Raw genomic sequence first — 21,454 nt, forward strand, 5'->3', positions numbered from 1 at the left:
CATTTCCCATGCAATTGCCCAGAGACAACCAACATTATCTTTTCATTATTCTAATAGATTCCTTATTGACTTCCCTCTCCTCCACCCTGGTACTCTTCCATCCTGTTACCAGAGTAAACTTTTCAAAATGCAAATCCTACAATTTCCACTCCAGTTAAAAATTTAAAAAAAAAATTTTTTTTTCAGTTAAAAATTCTTTAAGAGCTTCTACTGCTTCCAGATAAAACCATCTTATTAAAATGCATGCAAGATCCTCATGATCTTGCTCCTTCCTGTGCCTTCATTTCATCTCCCATCATACTCTATACCTCCATTTTCTATAGTCAGTGCTCAAGGTATATTATAAATTGGAAATTTCCAGAACACCAGGCTTTCTCACACTTACAAGGCTTCATTCATACATGCTGCTTTTCCCTGCATTAAGCTTTCCTCCCCAAACATTCATATATGCCTGTCTAGGGTTATTTTATCTTTCAACACTCAGATCAGGGTAGATGTACATGCCGTATTGTATCTTCCTTATAGTACTTCTAACTTGACTTCCAACCAAGGCACTTATCACAATGTTTATTTACCCATTTGCCCAAGTCTTAGGTCTTCCCTAAGGACAGGGCTTTCCCCCACCCCACCCCATTTTCATAGCACCTGTCACGTGTCCTAGTGAGTTATGAACTTAATTGACACTTGCTGAATCAGAGAATAGATGAACAAATGAAAATTTCTAATAGAAATTACCTCAGATATATCAAAATGAAAATCTAAAGTCTTCCCAGGCAACTCCTTTGAGACATTATTGAAAATCTTGGTGAAGGATATTTCAGGAGAACCTATATCTCCTCCATAGGTCTTGGGGATATCATTGGGTACAACAAGACTTGCAGAGCGAGACACCACCAGTTTTAATATGTTAAGGGCTTCCTTCCAATAAGGACTCTGGTTTAAAAAAATAGCAGACATTAAGAAGTTATAAATATATATTTAGTAAACACTCTAAACAATGAAAATATTGTTTCTATAAAAACTTCTGTAAGTCATTTTTACTTTAAGATCCTTAACAGAAGGTCTGAGTTAAAACAGGTAAGAAAATTAATTTTCTGTTAGATTTATAAAATATCATATATACCAAAATGCTACCAACTCAGGATATCTTGCATTTCTCCTAATAAGTGCTTTGTAAATATTAACTTAGAAAGCCTAATATAGTAATCTGGCAGTTGTGGTAAACAAAGGGGTTGTATATATGTGAACTTTTTGGATGAATGGAGACAAGACAATTTTTAATGCATACTTTCTTTTTCAGACATAAAAATATTTATTTATTTATTTTATTATTTTTTTTTAATTTTTATTTATTTATGATAGTCACACAGAGAGAGAGAGAGAGAGAGAGGCAGAGACATAGGCAGAAGGAGAAGCAGGCTCCATGCACCGGGAGCCCGATGTGGGATTCGATCCCAGGTCTCCAGGATCGCGCCCTGGGCCAAAGGCAGGCGCCAAACCGCTGTGCCACCCAGGGATCCCATAAAAATATTTAAAAAACTAAAATAATTTTAGATGTTTTTTTGATGACCCAATCTTAAATCTGAATGGTAGGATTGGTATGATTCCTCATTTTGATTAATCATATCAACTAAAGTGATGTTCTCAGGGGTTACTGAGTTGCATAGGGTGAGGTTTTTCCCCTGCATATGTAGCTATATTGCCCTCTGATTTGCCCAGTGGACTACAAAGAGGCCAGGTTGTTTGAGTTATTGAGGTCTTTGAGTTATTTTTCTTTTAGTTTTGTGTATTTCTATCAACATCATTTAAAAATGATTTACATGACCATGACAGATACTTGTAGAGAAGTTGTTTGCTTCTTTCTTTCTTTCTTTCTTTCTTTCTTTCTTTCTTTCTTTCTTTCTTTCTTTCTTTCTTTCTTTCTTGAGAGCATGTGCAAGTTGGGGGCAAGGGGTGAAAAGAGAGGGGGGGGAGAGAGAGAGAGAGAGAGAGAGAGAGAGGGAATCTTAAGCAGGCTCCACACCCAGCATGAAGCCCCACACCGGGCTCAATCTCATGACCCCGAGATGGTGACCTGAGCCAAAATCAAGAGTTGGATGCTTAACAGACTGAGCCACTGAGCACCCCAAGAAGAATCAATTTCTAATAAAGAACGTACAGTTTTTTTTTTAACCATCTATTACAAAGCAGATACATTTTAAAAAACTTTTTTTTCCTGACTTATGGTTAACAAAATCACATGTTAACCTTGTGTTCTATATACTGTGTCACAGCTGACCAGTCTGAGGGGGAAAATGCCACTAAAACAAGAACAAAAAGCAAGTAAAATCTTTGGTAGAACTGAGTTATCCAATTTATTTAATAACATCCTGATAGGAGGATACTTAAAGCACAAAATATTTAATAATTATAAAAATGTCCACATAGATGTTGTGACATTTTAAGCACACCATTATAAAAAAAATAGTTGGGATCCCTGGGTGGCGCAGCGGTTTGGCGCCTGCCTTTGGCCCAGGGCGCGATCCTGGAGACCTGGGATCGAATCCCACATCGGACTCCCGGTGCATGGGGCCTGCTTCTTCCTCTGCCTGTGACTCTGCCCCTCTCTCTCTCTGTGACTATCATAAATAAATAAAAATAATAATAATAAAAAAATAGTTTAAAAAGTTACATTTTCTGACAGATATAATTAGAAGCTGTGGGCATTGTAAAAAGTTAAAACGTATTCAAATACATTTCTTTTTTTTTTTTAAGATTTATTTATTTATTCATGAGAGAGAGAGAGAGAGAGAGGCAGAGACACAGGAGGAGGGAGAAGCAGGCTCCATGCTGGGAGCCTGACGTGGGACTCGATCCCAGGACTCCAGGATTGCACCCTGGGCCAAAGGCAGGCGCTAAACCACTGAGCCACCCAGGGATCCCTCTCAAATACATTTCTATAAAATATACTGGTAATTGTGCATGAGATATAAAAGATTATCAAGAGTGCAATTCTTTTTTTTTTTTTTTAAGATTTTATTTATTTATTCATGAGAGACAGAGAGAGAGAAAGAGGCAGAGACACAGGCAGTGGGAGAAGCAGGCTCCATGCAGAGAGCCCGATGTAGGGCTCGATCCCAGGACTCCAGGATCATGCCCTGGGCCAAAGGCAGGCGCTAAACTACTTAGCCACCCAGGCGTCCCATCAAGAGTACAATTCTGTGAAATGGTTAATGTCTGAATAAAGCAGAAGTCACAAACTGTGATGGCCCATTAGCTAAATATGAACTTCAGTTCATACAATATTTAAAAAGAAACTTGAGTCAACATTTTGAAATTAGGAGATTTTAGAGAAAAACCCACATTTCTAGCTTCTCTTCAAAACTTAGAAGTTCTTGCCACACTGGATCTGTCCTGGCACACTGGCAGCCACTAGGGGAAGCTAAGTTGTGCTGTTCCTTATATTTTATTTATTTTTAAAAAGATTTTATTTATTTGAGAGAAGGAGGGTGAGCAAGAGTGAGAAAGAGGGACAGAGGGCAGGGGGAGAAGCAAGCTCTCCGCTGAGCAAGGAGCCCAACACAGGGCTTGACCCTGGGACTCTGGGATCATGAGCTGGGCGGAAGGCAGGTGCCTAACCAACTGAGCCACCTAGGCATCCCTGTGCTGTTCCTTTTAGATGGGAAATGTGCCATTCACTAGTCAGAAATCTATGCCCTCTTATGGTTAGTTGCTTCCCAGTAGACATGTGAGCTTGTGGTTCTGAACATTAAAAAAAAAAGGCATCTACATCTTATAATCCAGCAAATATCTGATTAGTTAACTTTAAAAAAAAAAAACACTTATTTATTCATGAGAGAACAGAGAGAGAGAGAGAGAGAGAGAGAGAGAGAAAGAGAAAGGCAGAGATACAGGCAGAGGGAGAAGCAGGCCCTCTGTGGGGAGCCTGATGTAGGACTTGATCCCAGAAGCCTGAGATCATGACCTGAGCTGAAGGTAGATGCTCAACCACTGAACCACCCAGGTGCCCCTGATTAGTTTGCTTCTTTATATCTTAAGAAGAAAAAGAAATGTGCTTTAGAAAAAGAAAAACATGTTATTTGGTGAAGCCTTGCTTATTGAGAGAGAGATAGAGAAGATGAAGAGGGTCACTAAAGAATCTTAGTTTTGTTTTGTTTTGTTTTAATATTTGCATCCACTGATTTTCAAGGGAATATAAAAAAGAACCTAGATTACCAAATAGAATAATGGAAACCAACTCAGCTTTATTACTTTCAGATATGGGCTAAGACAAACTCATTGCTAGCCAAGTATTTCCACTTGTAAGTTCTGCTTTAGTGAATGCAAATATAAGTGGAGTAGAAACAATTTTTTTCATCTGTTAAGGTTCTCAGAGTTTGCTCTCTTTGATAAATTGTATCCACAATACTGATCTGCTCAGCAAGGACTTTCTTAGCAGATAAATCAAAGGTGAAATTCAGTACAGACCAGACTGACTTGTCATCATTTACATGAAGCCAAGTCTGATTTTCTATTTTCTAAATATCTGGGCTCATTTTATCAGACACAGAGAGCAACTCTAAAATACAGACTCTACAAAGAGCTCTTCTGTTTCTAAAAGTAGTAGCTATTTATTATGTAGAATCTGGTTAGTAGCAGAAAGATACAAAAGAGTCACAAGTGTACTGTTCAGAGGTGATAACAGCTGACATTCATATACATTCTTTCCAGTCATTACTGAAATGCATATTCATAGATGTAATGATTAATCAAAATTAAGAATCATGCCAACCTACCATTGAGATTTTGCTTTTTGTCACTTAAATTAAGAACATTCTTTCCATGTCGTAAATATTCCTGGAAACATGATGTATGGACTAATAACTCTTCCCTACTCTTGAACTTTAAAGTTTTTTTTTTATGATTATAAATTGTTTGCAGTGAATAATTCTATACATAAATGGCCAAATTCTATACATTTATGGTCACTCACCTGTACATATTTGCCAATAATCTTTATGATTTCCAGATTAAACTGCTTGACTGGGGCAGCAGAGAGATCAATGTGACTCAAAAGACTATAGATGATCTGTAGTAATGATTGTTGCATGCTGGACAATCCTTTCTCTAACAGCTAAAGTAATATTAAAAAGTAAACTTTCATTAGGTTAAGGAAAATTCAATTATTTATATTTACGATGTTGAAAAACATAATAGATTTAATCCATGATTTTATGATCAGATGATTAGAAATCCAGAGGCTAATAAATAATAAACATAAAAGATAATTATTTCTATTACTTGTCCTTGGTTCAGAAACGATCAATAATTATTTTTCATTTTAATCTTAGTTGTTTTCTTTCATTTCCTTAACTAATTTAAGTTGACCACCGTTTATTCTAGGTTAATATACCAACCATCACCAAATTATAACTGTCTCCAAACCATTCATACCGCCACCCTATTAGCTACAAGATCTTGGATAAGTTTTCTTAACCTGTGAACCTTTTTTTTTTTTTTTAAATAATACAGTAATCATACTATCTACTTCATATTGTTCACAGGACAATTAAGTTAAATATATGTAGTTCTAAATACATGTAACTAGTTTCAGTACTGTGGTTCATCATTTCAGAATTAACAATAATAATAAAACAAGGAACATTTACATACTAAGAACATTTGGGACAAAGCATTCTCCCTACAGAGTGAAAAAAATGTCACTCATTGTGGTACCCACAGGCTGTCCTATGCCACTTCCAACTCGATCACCTCGACGAGAGAATTAGTGCTACCTTAGCGGTGAGCTTGATGGTGGCACCAATGTGAAGCTGGTCTAAGGAGCTGGAATTCAAAACCAATTAAAGAACAGGCTTAGGAAGTTAGCCTTGGTTTTATGTTGGCTTCTGTCCTAAAAGTATAGGTATGAGATAAGCCTAGAGGCTTGCATTTATTCAGGTTAAGAAGCTGCTATGCAGATAGTTCCCATCATCAACTCTTTTTTTGTTTTTTTATAATTTTTTATTTTTTAAAAGTACTCTCTATACCCATAATGGGGCTCGAACTCACAACCCTGAGATCAGGAGTCGCATGCTCTACCAACTGAGCCATTCTCCTAAATGTAGGGCTGATGGGAGCAAACCAATCAAAAGCCAACACCTTAAAAATGCACACCAGTACTAAAGCATATTATGATAGTCAACATCAGTGACATAGCTAGGTTAAACAGTGTTAGGAGCAATATTTAAAATGTTTATTGAGGGTAGTCCCAGTGGCTCAGAGGTTTAGCGCCACCTTTGGCCGGAGGCGTGATCCTGGAGACCCGGGATTGAGTCCCACATCAGGCTCCCTCCATGGAGCCTGCTTCTCCCTCTGCCTGTGTCTGCCTCTCTCTCCTTCTGTGTCTCTCATGAAAAAAAAAAATAATAATCTTAAAAAAAAAGTTTATTGAGTTAAAAATAATTTCTTTTAAGCTTATACAGTCTTTTAGGTTTAATTTTTAGAGTCAATTTTTAAAAAGGAAGGTGTCATTTGATTGTAGGCTGACAAACATTTTTAGTTTTTAGTGACTAGGACTTCTTCCTTTTGAGATTCTTTTTAAGATTTTATTTATTCATGAGAGACACAGAGAGAGGCAGAGACACAGGCAGAGGGAGAAGCAGGCTCCCTGTGGGGAGCCCAATGTGGGACTCGATCCCAGGACCCTAGGATCACGACCTGAGCTGAAGGCAGATGCTCAACCACTGAGCCACCCAGGCGTCCCTCCATTGAGATTCTTTGTGGATATCTACTTAGTACTTTTTAGGCATGAAGTTACTTCCTCAACAAATAAATATTAACTTTCTATGCTGTTGTAGGGCTGCTTTTTTTATATAATTCCATCTTTAGCCACTCAAATCATATTTTAGATCAGGAAGCAAATGTATGATCAAAATAAGAACTTACTCAGCAGAAATGCCTTTACACGCTGTATTATTCTAGAATTGATTTTAAAGTCAATAACCAATGTTTTGGAAGCAAAAATTATGACTATTGTCTAGGATCAAGATCCCTGAAAACTCATTTTTTTTTAATATTTGAAATAAAGGTGAAATTTATATTATTTTGAGTTTCAGGTCACTAACAGTGAATGAGAAAAATCTATATAAAAACCCATTTTTCACTTTTAAAAAAATATTTCATTTATTTATTTGAGAGACAACATGTGAGTGGCTCGGAGGAGTGAGGGAGAGAGAGATGGAGAAGCAGACCCTGTGCTGAGTGGGAAGACTGACACGGGGCTCACGCCCAGGACTCTGAGATCACAACTTAAGCCAAAACCAAGAGTCCGACACTCAACTGACTGTCACTGACACTCAATCCAGGTGCCCCCAAATGCATTTTCCATTTTAAATAAAAGTTGAAGTTTACCTTATTTTGAATTTCTATCACTTAGGGATAGTGAATGAGAAAATAAACATGAAAATGAAAATTTAAAAAGAAAAGCAACTTCATGCTTGAAAGTATACTTTAGGGGATCCCTGGGTGGCTCAGCGGTTTAGCCCCTGCCTTCGGCCCAGGGCATGATCCTGGAGACCCGGGATCGAGTCCCACGTCGGGCTCCCTGCATGGAGCCTGCTTCTCCCTCTGCCAATGTCTCTGCTCTCTCTCTGTGTGTGTCTCTCATGAATAAATAAAATCTTTAAAAATATAAAATCTTTAAAAAAGAAAGTATACTTTATACTTGAAAGGAATTAACCATTTTTTCTTAAAAAAAAGATGAGATCTATATTTACTTTCAAAGACAACTTGAAGATTAGTATCAGGACTGCTTCTAGAAATAAGTCTATCGGAAAATTTTGCCACAAAACCGTTAAAAAGTATTTTTGTTTTCTTTTGGTAAATTTACCTCTGCAAGATAAGTCACAAGATTAAATGTAGTATCTGAGAAGGAGTCATGTAGGTATCTACATACTACATTGATCCAGTTAGCACAGTCTCTGGAATACGTGTGTGTACTGTACAAACTCATCATGTGAGCCAGATTGACGAGCGCAGGGCATTTTTCTTCTGCACACACCTGAAAAAAACAAAGACGGTTTAAAGTTTAAACCTGATTTTACACTTGAACGTATTTATTTAGTAATGTAGTGGTAGAAGCTTTAATGCATTTTGTTTCAATACAGTAGGAAAGTTAAATAAGAGAAGAAAAGCCCAGGGCATCCTGAAGAGAGGAGTTCAACAGGTAACATGGAAGGATGATCAGTAGGTCGAGCGCTTCCACAGGTGTTAGGGCTTTTGTCAGTCCAATGCTTTGTAAGGTTGCCTCCGGTAAAACCCTACATGGTTTTTACCCATAGACGCTATGTGTCATCTTGTAACTGCTTTGTAAAGAGTTGTGTGCAGTAAAGTCCCTATGGGGCTCAGTGCGCAGTAACTAGGGGGCAGGCTCTGCCGGCCAAGAGAGGGCCAGGGACGCTGGGCCAGAGGCCACATGCTCTAGTCTCAGGCTCCCCTGGTTCTGAGGAGGGGTCAGCAGCACAGATGCTGCCATGTGGGACACATGTGGGGAGCTCAAACCCTTGAGTCCCGCATCTTGGGGGAGGGACAACCTGCAGGAAGGACCCCAGACCGCTCTTCAGGAGATCGCCCCAAGCTCCCCGGGTCCTTGGCCAGCAAGTCATGGCCACTTCCACATGTACTGACTTCGGGAGTCTGTTTGCTACGGCATTATGGAACCTGAATCAATAAATGTTCTGGGAGGATCTTACTGACCACGCGCACACCTTGTTGGTCCACCCAGTTCCTGGTGAGGAAGGTCTCTGGCCTGCTCTGGGGAGCCTGAACAGGGCCACACTCCTCATTTCCCCCTACATGTCAGAGCTGTGGCAGGAATCTCACCTAGTTTTTCTTTTCCTCATTTATCCTACCATCTTATTGATGTTTTGTATGTATTTTCAACAAAGTTCCTGCAGCATTTGGTAAAGAAAGTACCGCAGACCCTAGGACACCATGGGATTCAGCTGTGCTGGTCCACTTACATGCAGATCCCATAAATGCAGGGCAGTACTGTAAGCGTCTTTTCTCTTCCTTGGGATTTTCTTAGGAACATTTTCTTTGCTCTGGCTTACTTTATTGTTAAGAATACAGTAATATGATACATACTGTACACAAAATCCATGTTCATTGGCCTGTTTATGTTATTGGGAGGGCTTACAGTCAACGGTAGGGTATTGGTAATGATGTTTTGGGGGAGTAAAAAGTCACAGGTAATTTTCAACAGTGCAGGGGCTGGCGCTCCTAACAAGGTGTTGTTCAAGGTCAACTGCAGAATTGTTACCTTTTCAAATATATGTATGTTTCAACTTTCAGAGGAACAGAACTGTTACTTTGATTCATTGTGTGGACATTATCACTGGATAGGCCTGAAGTAGGAAGGCAATGCAGGACTCTGCAGACCATTTAGCAGTACCTTGGAAGTCATTTTATAAAATTGTTAAATGCAGCTGATTTCATGCATTCCCCTTTTACCCACACAATAGACGGCAGGAAGAAAAAAAATTTTTGTTGATGTTTCTTATTTGTATTTCAAAATATAATAATCATATTATTTTGTTTAAAAAATCACATAACTTTATCATTCACAACTTGTTATTTTCTAGCAATCACTTTAATATTTTAAAGTAAGTTCTTTTCAATTTTAAAGTATTTTTTTCCTGAAAAATAAAATATTCCTATAAAACTCTTATTTCCTTCAAAAATATATTTTTTTAAAGCATGATTTTTTTTAAAAACCTGTTGTTGAAGAGGAAGAAAATCCGTAGGGATAGATGCGGTATAATTTTATAGTAAGGACAATGGCTAAGGTTTAATTTTGGAATTTCTGAATTACCAGGTTAAAGTATGACCCCAAAAGAGTATATCTTATAAAGCAAACATTTTCAGCATACTATTTTTGTTATAATGAATAGCTTAAAAAGACAATATTTGTCCTAAGTGTTGCCTCACTTTGAAATTCTGTGCTCTCCAAGGGCACAAACAGAACCAGGGATATTTGCATAATGAGGAAGCACATAATGGCATAAAATTACTCTCAACAGTTTAAGTGAGAGGATAATTAAGGAATCAATTTAATTCACATCCTGCAGGTTTCTGAAAGCAGACTGAGGGAACCTTTGTGTGCCACTCAACAGGAAGAAAACAGACTTAAAAACAATTTATGACTCATAGAAAGCCATATTTGATTTCTTAAAAACAGAAAGATATCTGGGAGTGTCCTGTGCATTGCCTTGGTCAAGACTGCAGAGGTTTGACCATCTGCGGGGCCTCATGCCCTGGACTGGGCCAGGCTCCTGTCTCACACCTGCATTCAGCAGGAAGTTCTCTAACACGCTTCTCTTGCCATCCTGAATGTTCCTACTTCTATACTAAAGGACTCAGGCTTTTTAGGTCTTGAAATACCAAAGTAAGCCAATATACTTTTATCCCCTTCCATATGGAAAAAAAATATATTTACCAAATTTTTCAAATGATGGGTCATTAAAATATTAAAATGAAAGGTATTTTAACAAGTTATTTTACACCAGTTTTAGACCTCACTAATGCAAATACATGTTGTTGGGTATTTTTTTTTAGGCAGTCATTTTCAAGATTAAGATATGTTTTCCACTAACTGTAATAATGGTTCTTCTTTTTAAAAATGTATTTTAAAACGATTACGTTAAAAAAAAATAAAACGATTACGTTAAAAAATCCCTCCATATCTAATTTATTTAGAAGTTTAACCATGGATGGATTCAACAACATGCTTTATTAAATATTGTCATTTATTAAATATTACCTATCAAGATAACAGAAAGGTTTCTACTCTGTGACTATTAATGTGATTGATTAGTTGGGCTGGGATAACTCAGAGATAAATCTGCACTTTCCAGCCTTGGGATTTGGGTACTGGTGAAGTGGCTTTCTGCATGCTTGCTCTTTGCATATACTGTTGTGCTACATGTTAAATGACCATCAGCTTTTAAAAGTTTGCTTATATAAGAAGCTCTTCCAGAGAATTTCACTTATTCCCTTTTGTTGCAAATTTCTCTGATTTTTCTCCCTCTGCTTTGGCTAGGTCCTCTTATTCATACTAACTCACTCGTCTCCCCCAGTTCACCTAATTTCCTATTGTAGGTACAGGACTTGTAAATTTATATAATTCCTCCTTATAACTGTTTCTATTTTCAGTCTGTAGAGACTTTTTTCTAAGAATCAATGACTGACAAAAAAGAAAGAAGAAAAAAGAAAATTAGGAATTAAGTTTAAGCAGAGGCATCTGGGTTCTTTGTTCTTGACAACAAAGATTTTATTTAAAAAATCATACTTTTTAAAAATTATGATTAAGAGCTCTAACATGTTCAAACAAATGTCAACAGATGATCTAAAAATAGGTACATTCCTGTTTCAGAAATGATCAGAGGGAAAGAGCCAAACAAGGAAGGAAGAGAAAAGAATGAAGCCAGCAAAGAGGGATGAAGAGAACGTTAAAAGGAAAAAGGCAAAGTAAAAGGAGAGACAACTTTTGGAGTTACAAAATGTATTATGCCCTCTTCTTTTCAGGGCCTTTACACATGCAGTTTCTCCTGCCTGGAAACCTACCCTCACCCTGCTCTTGGTTTCTCATCCTATTCAGCCTTCAGTGCCCAGGGCGACGTTTGCTCTCTGTGCCCTTAGGGTCCTGTCCTTTCTTTGCACTTACTTACCAGACTCAGTGGCCACTGTTTACTGACTTGCTTGCACCCCTACTCCAAGGCCCACTAGGCAATGCAGTGATAATCACTGCATTTCTGGTATGTAACCCAGTGCTCCACGATATTTGGTAGTAAACGAATGAATGAATTGGAGACTCACAGAAAGGTAGGAGATAAGTGGGGAAACGGAGCAGAAAAAGACTCAGACTCAGAGGAGCATTACTCTAAAGAAATAATTTTATTCTCTGTGATGTGAACAGTGGTAGCTTACATCATTACTGTAAAACTCCTCCATATGCATGAGAAGAATAAAAATGTAGATGTGAAATGCATAGAGGAAGTGAGAGTAAAAAGATTTAAAAGATTCCCCCCCTTTAGGATAAACTCCAGAAAAATTTCCCTCTGGCGTTATCTGTCAGCATAACATTTGCTTACCTTTGCTATTCGACTAGCTGTGTCTTTGCAAAACTGAGTTGGGCTGTCAAAATGCTGGATTAAGTGAGGCAATAAGCAAAGGATGTTAAGAGGAAAGCCTATCAAAAAAAAAAAGCAAACAATAACCAACTTTATTGCACATTATTTTTAAAATTAAAGTTTTTTTTTTTTTTTCTAAATGGTTCACAGAAACCATTTTCTTTTTCTTTCTCGGAGTACCTGGTCTTCTAAATTCTATTGTTGCTTTTACCAAAGAACTCAAGCTATCTCAACATATTAAAACCAACCAACCAACCACCCCATGACTAATTGGGGAAAAGCAGAAATTAGTAGACTTCAAAACAAATCGGTTTACATTTCACTACATTAAAAAGCAGAGAGTTGGTGCAATTCTATTAGCATCACCTGACAGCTGGGAAGGATCCACCAGTGTGTGTTTGGAGACAGCGATGAGCTTACTGAGGAGGTGCACGGTCATCTCTTGTGTAGATACTGAGGTAAAACCCTTAAGGAAGAGCTGCTGAAGGCCTGGAAAGTTACTCCATTTCAATTTGCTCTGCACATTTTCAATCTTCTCTCGACTCTCTGATTTATCCAAAGGCAAATGGATAAGCAGTTTGTTGAGAAGCCTGAGAGCCAGGAGGTATTCATATTCGTAATCTGATTCTAATAAAGATGCTGCTATCCAAAAAATGGTGGCCATCAAGTTGGTAGGCTCAGTAGTGGACTGCACATCATACATTCCCTTCTCCCTAAGGGAGGAAAGGCTTCTAGTCCTTGCTAAACTATTGCTATGGTTTATCCGTCCATCCATGATATCCAGTGTGTTACTCCGCCGCCGGTCACCTCTTCGGTCACCAATTAAACTTAATCTTAGAGAGTTACTTCTTGCATTACTGTTATAGCCCAAGTAACTGCTACTATTAATGGGACTTGTGCTTAGATTGAGTTGTCCAGTGCTTTTCCTGTTAGCTGCATACTTGTTTCCCATTATAGGATCATGGTATGAGGTTCTTTACAAAAGAAAAAAAAAAAAAAAAGAAGGAAAGATAAATGCATGTACAATTACTTCCTCTGCTACATTAATTTTACTCTTGAAAACACTGAAAAAAACAGTCACCAGGAAAAATTATGTTTGAGTATATCTGACTTCACTTCCTCAAATTTCAGTTCTTTCCTCCATATTCAAGCCAAACACACAACAGTGTCTTTCCTACGGTGGCCAACCCGCTTCCCGTGAGTTGGAGGACATTGATTGGAAGTGAAAACTCTGCCACAGTTATCCCTGACAACTTTCAGCTCTGGGATTTAGTAAACAGTATTTCCAAAGCAGACCTCATGGGTCTTATTCCCAAACTTGATGGTCCCATGTCCTTATTTTGGTCAACGCACACACTTTCTCTACTCCCCCTCCCCCTAAAAGTCAAGCTAAAAAATTTGTTCCATTTCTCCTTCTCCCTCACTTCCAATTATTGTTTTTTTTTCCCCAATTATTGTTGATTTAAAAATAAGGACAGAATGCTGCCCGCATGTGCCAGCAAAATGCAAAGTACTAGGAATATGAACTCTGCTGGGGGAGATACAGATGTAAAAATGGACAGCTTGTTAACTACTGTTATTAAAATATGGAGAAGACACTGCTAAGAATCCCCCCCTCTCCAATGGAATAATTTGCACCGCCTTTGGGAATTAGAAATGCTTAGTGAGGTGGTGATATCTGAGATGGGTCCTGAAGGATAAGTCAATCTGGGAGTCACAAGGAAGAGAAAGTGGGAGGGGAGGAACAATTTGCAGAAGACGTGGATGCGGGAGGGGGCTGGCCTGCTGGGGGGCAATGGAACCATAGTGAGCACAGCAGGAACGGAGCTGAAGCCGAAGCCCAGTGGAGCAGAAGCAGGATCTCTGACCAGGACCTCAGGGGAACAACCTTTGAAAACCTCTTCACACACCCTCACTGTCTGAGGCTCCTTTTCCCCACTGGAAATCCATCTGAATTGTTTGGTATTACTCCCACTACCAATATTAGAACAATACCACGTCATAGTTATGTGTATTTAGCTGCGGGAATTCTATATGCAAATCTACAGTTTAGTTCAAATTCTTACTGAGAAAGGGCAGAAAGAAGATCATAATGCTTCATGGTTTCAGCCAAAGTATCAATTGCAGATTCCAATGTGAGAAGAAGCTCAATCACAAATCCCTAGAAAAAAGGGCAGATTTTAATTATGCTCTGAAAAAAAGAAATTGCAATGGACTTCCCGACGAGATTTAAAATTAGAACCAACTCGACATTAATATTACAAAATGATTAAACTCTCAAGCAACATGATCTTGCTGATTGATGAAAACTCATCAAATTAATGGCTATAATGGCACCGCAATTCACCCAAAATTGCTTAGGCCAAAAATCTGAGAGTCATTTTTGTTTCTCTCACATCTAAATTAAACTCATCAGCAAGTCTTGGAAATATTACTTTTAAAATATACCTGAAATCTGACCCCCTCTCTATACCTCCACAGCATCCCTGAATCAAACTTTTTCAGCGTGGACTTTCACAACAGCCTCTTACCTGACCCCTACTGCCCTCCTGAGGACTTCACCCAGCCTGTGGAGTGAATTTTCTAAGTAGCAAATTATATCCATCACTTTCCTCTCAAAGACTATATGGGTATCATTTGCCATGAAGTAGACCTCGCATCAAGGTCCACTAGACCTCACATAATCTGGACCTGCCCAGGTAGGTTTCCTGATGCTAGACGCCCCCATCCAATACACCAGCCATACTGGTCTGTGTCATGCTCCTCGCAGAGAGGCCTGTTGCTTCTGCCCCAGTGCCTTTGCACTTGTTAGTCCGACTTCTCTGCCTCAGGTGTTCTTGCAGATTATCACAGGGCTCACTTCATTTACCTATATGTTTACAACTCACCTTCTCAGATGATCATATATAAAACCACCCCTCTCCCCTGCCACTCTTTAACTTGTTACTCTACGTTATAACTTTCACAGCATTAATCACTAAATAAAATCGTGTTACATATTATTGCTCGATTAGAAGCTTATTTCTCCAATAGAATGTGAGTTCTAGAATGCCAGGAACCTTCTCTTGTTCACTACTCTCTCCCCAGGGTCTAGAACAGCGTTAATAAAATCACGAGTCTGTATAGAGTTAAGTTCTCAATTGCATTATTTCACTTAATCCATCTTAAAAATTCAACACTCTACATTTAAATTTAACTTCCTATCTCTTTTACCTTGTGGTCATCCCAGGATAATATCCCTGTGTGTGTGTTTATGTCAATGTAAAGCTTTCTCGGATAGGCACTGAATATTTGATTCAGTTAGTATGTTATTAAATATTTACAACACTTTGTTTCATAAATCTTTGCCTGCTTGTTAGCATTTGACACGAATTCTCTGTAACCATTAGACCTGCTGTGCTCTGTACTTGGCAAATGAGTCCTTGACAATCAGTAACTGCTCAATGGCTGCTGAAAAGAATTTAATGCAGTACCTGTGCATCTTCCCCTGGATCCCCTACGGTTTCTACAAGTCTGGAGAGAACATCAGAAAGTGTAGTTGCAGAAAGAGGCTGCTTTAGGGCCCTGAAAATCTGGAAGGATCTCCCAGCATAGTGTCGAGAAGAACAAGAAAGTGCTGTTTGCAGAGCAACTTCACTGAGATGATGTTCCAAATGCATTCCTTCTGCAAAAACAAAGGATACAGTGAGTGCTTCTTGTGGCTTGGAATGCAGGGTTAATGTCAGAAGTTAACCCAGTTCCCAGCACACTACCTGGCAAACTGGTATTTTATAAGTGAGTGCTTTTTCTTTTCATTAAACTCCATTTGCTTGCTATCTCTCTCTCTTAAGATTTCATTTATTTATTTGACAGAGAGAGAGAGAGAGAAGCAGGGGGAGTGGCAGGCAGAGGGAGAGGGAGAAGCAGGCTCCCTGCTGAGCAGGGAGCCCAGCCTGATGTAGGGCTCCATCCCAGGACCCTGGGGGGGATCACCACCTGAGCCCATTGCAGACCGCCTAGCAGCCTGAGCCACCCAAGCGCCCCCATTTGCTTTTTAGATGGCTTCTCACTCTAATCTCCAGGGGAGTCATCTTTGAGAGCAGAGTTTCTCAACTTCAGCACTGCTGTCATATTGGCTATTCTCTGCTGTGGGTTGTGAAGGTGCCCATGCAGCGTACTTGTCCTGGCCTCTGCCCAGCTGGATGCGGATAATCCCTTGCCCCCCAGGTTGTGACAAAAATGTCTGTGGACATTGCCCAAGGGGGCAAAATCATCCCTAGTTGAGAATCAGTGCTTTAGACACATACGTTTTTACTACAATTTACAGAATGTACGTTTTTACTATAATTTACAGAATGTGTTAATTTTAGATCATAGAAGCCTGTTACAGTATAAAAAAAGAATTCAAGTTTGTCATCTCCACCCATGTTCCTTTAATGTAACTTTTTCCTAATACGTAACTGCGTTTTAACTTTATGCTGTAGTATATGAAACAAAGAACCCCAAAATGTCACAAGTGACTTCCTACTTTTATAAGGAGTAACCTAATTTTTCTTGAGCCAAAACAAATCTGTTATCACAACTAAGTTAAAAAAGAAAACCTGTCTCAGGGCACCTATGTGTGGCTACATCGGTTAAGCGTCTGCCTTCTGCTCAGGTCATTATCTCAGTCAGGGTCCTGGGATCCAGCCTTGAACACCATCCTGCCTCCGCCTCCCCTCTGACCCTCCCCCTGCTTGTGCTTGCTTTCTCTCTCTCTCTCTCTCTCAAATAAATAAAATCTTAAAAAAAAAAAAAGAAAAAAAAAACCCTGTCTTAAACTTTTTAACATGGACATGTCAACTGTCAATTCTTTGCTAAGCATTATCAGAAATTTTCGAATCATATTAAAATATCTCATTAAGGGCAACCCCGGTGGCTCAGCGGTTTAGTGCCGCCTACAGCCTAGGGCGTGATCCTGGAGACCCACATCGGGCTCCCTGCTTAGAGCCTGCTTTTCCCTCTGCCTGTGTCTCTGCGTCTCTCTCTCTCTCTCTCATGAATAAATAAATAAAATCTTTTAAAAAATATATAACTCATTAAAAGTATTATCTGAAATATTTAATAAAAGATACCTGAGCTTGACTGCTTAAAAACAGAAACCACATGTTTCAAAAATGTAGTTAACTGCTCAGCACTCTTTATGCTAGGATTCTTGGCAGAGACATCCTCATGGTTCCAAAGAGGCCCTCTTTTTCTGAAAACAGAGAACAGACATAATTACTTTGGTTTTAAACTTACATTAGCAGTTTTACTCATAGTCACGTAAAAGGGCCATAGCAGAATAAATCAAATAGCAAATAAATCAAATAGCATGCCCTACAGCCTACTACTCTTTATGTACTTGAATATATGATGGTCTGTGTCAAGTAGAGGAAGATCCAGATTACATGTTATTACAGTTAAATTCTCTCAGAGATGGTAGGAAAAGATGACAATTTTTGCCCAAGTGAGGAGAGTACTGGTTACTGCTTCTGTGTTACAGGTCACAACATTATGATTTGGAGGCTAGACCGTTATTCAGACTGTAATGCAAAGAAAATAGTTTACTAGCTAAAAATATAGGGCAAGTTTAAGACAGAACAGTTTCCTGTTGATTCTTTAAAATACCTTTGCGTTCTCAAGGCTGCGACCTTGGTTAGCAAGGGGTAAACTCCCAAAGTGGCCTGAAAACCTCCTAGGTGGTCACCCAGCCACCAGTCTCCAACACCTTTAATTCATTCCGTTCACTGTCATGAGACTGATTGTTCTCGAAATATTTAAATGTGCCTCCCACTCCTCCCATCCGGCTCAAGGATTTTCAATGATGTCTGTTTTCTGGAAAGATGAGAGATCTGTAGCCCATGGCCTAGGCTTTGTGGCCCTCCAGTTTGAATTCTCCCTTGCCTAACAAAGTTTTCTTGTCAAGAAACATCTCCCTCAGCATTACAGTCAGACTGGATTACTCACCCTTTCCAAGCACATTTTACTTCTCATGCCCCTGATGATTCTGTTCTTACTGTGGAACACCAGCCCCCTCATCCCTGCCCAGGTTCTTCTTTACTTATGGCGCCTTGTGAAGAGTAGGCCATAAATAGACATTTGATGACTGAATGACAATATAGCTAATGAGGGTGTAGTATGTCATGGAATAGAAGAAATAGTGAGAGGGATTATAAGGGAAAGGAGGGGAACAGAGTGGGAAAAATGAGAGAGGGAGACAAACCATGAGACACTCCTGACTCTGGGAAACAAAGGAAGGGGAGGCGGGGGGGGTTGGGGTGACTGGGTGACGGGCATTGAGCGGGGGGCTTGATGGGATGAGCACTGGGGGTTATACTATATGTTGGCAAATGGAATTTAAATTTTAAAAATGTTAAATGACTGAATGAGTAGATAGAAGGAAAGGAAAGGAAGGAAAGGAAGGGAAAGGAAGGAAGTGAAGGAAGGGAATAAAGGGAAGGGAAAGGAGGAAAGGAAGGGAAGGGAGGGGAGAAAGGGAAGGGAAGGGAGGGAAGGAAGGGAAGAAAGGGAAAGGAAGGGAAAGGAAGGAAGGGAAGAAAGGGAAGGGAAGGGAAGAAAGGGAAGGGAAGAAAGGGAAGAAAGGGAAGGCAAGGAAGAAAAGGAAGGGAAAGGAAGGGAGGGAAGAGAGGGAAGGAAAGAGAAGGGAAGGGAAAGGAAGGGAAGGGAAGGGAAGGGAAGGGAAGGGAAGGGAAGGGAAGGGAAGGGAAGGGAAGGGAAGGGAAGGAAGGGAAGGGAAGGGAAGGAAGGGAAGGGAAGGGAAGGGAAGGGAAGGGAAGGGAAGGGAAGGGAAGGGAAGGGAAGGGAAGGGAAGGGAAGGGAAGGGAAGGAAGGAAAGGAAGGAAAGGAAGGAAAGGAGGGGAAAAGAAGGAAGGGAAGGGAAAGGAAGGCAGGGAAGAGGAATGTATTTGGCTAATCGGTGTTCTCTCTGGGCCCTAGAGACGCGTTGAAGGCCCTCCTCAGGGATAACTGTGTGAGCACAAAAAAAGTCTTTGGAGGCGTCAGATTTCTCAGACACCCGACCCGGACCGTGTTCCGAATGGATGGCACCCCCGAGGGGAAGGCGGGCTTCACCACCGCAGCTGCCCCGGGAAGACCCCTCAGCACGGCTCGGCCGCCGGGACGGTGAGCGCCGCCACTTACCTCGAGGTGATGAACTCCATGAGGGTCTTGACTTTTCCGTCCTGCTCTACTGCGATGTCGACCTCGTTGAGGATAGTGGTGTGCAGATGGGACACGGCGGCGCTGTTGTTTCCCAGGCTGATGCTGGAAGAGGTAGAACTTGAGCTGAGCCCTGAGTCGGTCATCGGGGAGGGCTGGTAGTCAGGGACGAAGTCACTCAGGCCCGCTGGAAGACAAGGACGGCCGTTGGTTCCCGCAGAGCCCACCGCACACGCTATATGTTTTTGATCTTTCTTTTTTTTTTCTTTTTTTTTTTTTTTTTTTTTAAGGATTCTATTTATTTATTTGAGAGAGAGAGAGCAGGGGCAGGGGCTGATGGGAGGGAGACGCAGACTGGCCTCACAGGGCAGGGCTCGTCCCAGGGCGGCCGCTGAGCCCAGGGAGCCCCCCAGGCACCCCCTCGCTCACTACTCGGGGTAAAACTCGCCCTCCTCGCAGCTGCTAGCGCCGTGGGGGTGGGCCAAGGCCGGTTCCCCGTGGTCTAGTTTTAGGACCTCACTGTCTGATCACTGCGGAGCCTCCTGCTGCCATCTGCTGAGGAGATTCCACAGTGGCTCTTCCCCAACTTGCGGGCCCAGGGCCTCAACTGGTGGGGAGTCTGGCGTTTCCACAGCCTGAACGGATTTTTTTTTTTTTTTAAGATTTTATTTATTTATTCATAGAGACAGAGAGCGAGGCAGAGACACAGGCAGAGGGAGAAGCAGGCATCATACAGAGAGCCTGACGTGGGACTCGATCCAGGGTCTCCAGGATCACACCCTGGGCTGCAGGTGGCGCTAAACCGCTGTGCCACTGGGGCTGCCCCAGATTTTTTTCTTACAGAAAGGAGTCTCATTTTACTCGAAGACAGAAAGTGTTCAAATCTTTGTAATATTTATATGATTCTGACTATTAAACTCTTTTACAGGTTATTAACTAACGCCTACCTTCACGAAACGGCAAAGGGAGCCTTGAGAACAAACAGAAACAGACTATGGAATTTTAAATGAAGATGCTTTAACGTAAGAGGCACGAATTTTATTCTATTGATCTTTTAATCACATTTTAAAAGGTGCAGTGTTTCCTAATAATTGTTTTCTTGCTAACTGCATGGTTTTAAGTAAATAACAAAGTTTTAACTAAGTGATTTGAACCCTGTGTCTGACATTATATGACCAGCAAAAGATGTAATTTTATTTCTTTTTTAATAAACAATTATTACCTAGATCGTCTATTATTAACCTGATGGTACAAATGTAGTGAGGGCTATTATGAAAGATGAAAATATAACTTGCAAACAAAAAAAATTTCACACCAATGGTGAAATAACTCTTATATTAAAGTTTCACACCAAAAATAAAATAAAATAAAATAAAATAAAATAAAATAAAATAAATAAATAAAATAAAATAAAATAAAATAAATAAAAAAAAATAAAGTCTCAGTAAGTTGGACCTCATTACTTCAAAAATGTGTAATTTGGAACTTACTACACTTAAAAATGCATAACATCCTAAATACAGCAAATATAGGGGCACTGGGCTGGCTCAGCTGGTTAAGGGTCTAACTCTTGGTTTAAGCTCAGGTCATGACCTCAAGCTCCTGAGATCGAGCTCTGTGTTGGGCTCTGCACTCAGCATGGAATCTGCTTGAGATTCCCTCTCCCTCTCCCTCTGCCCCTGCCCACATGTGCATACTCTCTCTCTCAAATAAATAAAACTTAAATAAATAAATATATGAATAAAAATCCAGTGATGAAAAATTTTTAATGTCTTCCTTCGTCCATTTTTCAGATCTTGAGAGTATGAGGAATCTAATACACGTTCATCATCTTTTCCATTAACTGTGCTCAATAAGCTAAGCACTCATTCACTGGTCTTCAACTTATTTGTTGAGAACTTAAAATTTTTATGACAAAGACCCTTAAAGGCAATATAGACTCAAATACTCCCAGCTTAATTCCTTCTTTTACTAGTGAACAAATAATGTAAATGGTAAACTGATACAGTAAAACTATACTTAAGAAAAAAGGATTTTAACTTCTATGTAGGCGGTTTTCCCCATTGCAGATTTCAAACTAATGAAGCACAATTCCACTGTCAATCAAA

At 39.9% G+C, this 21,454-nt stretch overlaps 1 protein-coding gene across 8 annotated transcripts in view; it reads right to left on the reverse strand.

The window, feature by feature from the left end:
• FRYL (FRY like transcription coactivator) overlaps positions 1 to 21,454 on the reverse strand; it is a 257,372-nt gene that overhangs the window by 35,859 nt on the left and 200,059 nt on the right. For all 8 annotated transcript variants that reach the window (XM_035704622.2, XM_035704639.2, XM_035704578.2 and 5 more), the window contains 9 exons: positions 19,329 to 19,533; positions 17,261 to 17,382; positions 15,641 to 15,831; positions 14,234 to 14,328; positions 12,534 to 13,141; positions 12,129 to 12,226; positions 7,868 to 8,038; positions 4,973 to 5,113; positions 736 to 933 (listed from right to left, as the gene is read on the reverse strand). In XM_035704622.2, the coding sequence (XP_035560515.1) occupies positions 736 to 933; positions 4,973 to 5,113; positions 7,868 to 8,038; positions 12,129 to 12,226; positions 12,534 to 13,141; positions 14,234 to 14,328; positions 15,641 to 15,831; positions 17,261 to 17,382; positions 19,329 to 19,533 (1,829 nt within the window). The remainder of the gene's footprint in view (positions 1 to 735; positions 934 to 4,972; positions 5,114 to 7,867; positions 8,039 to 12,128; positions 12,227 to 12,533; positions 13,142 to 14,233; positions 14,329 to 15,640; positions 15,832 to 17,260; positions 17,383 to 19,328; positions 19,534 to 21,454) is intronic.

Source organism: Canis lupus, chromosome 13 (assembly GCF_003254725.2).
Source record: "Canis lupus dingo isolate Sandy chromosome 13, ASM325472v2, whole genome shotgun sequence".
NCBI classification, from domain to species: domain Eukaryota; kingdom Metazoa; phylum Chordata; class Mammalia; order Carnivora; family Canidae; genus Canis; species Canis lupus.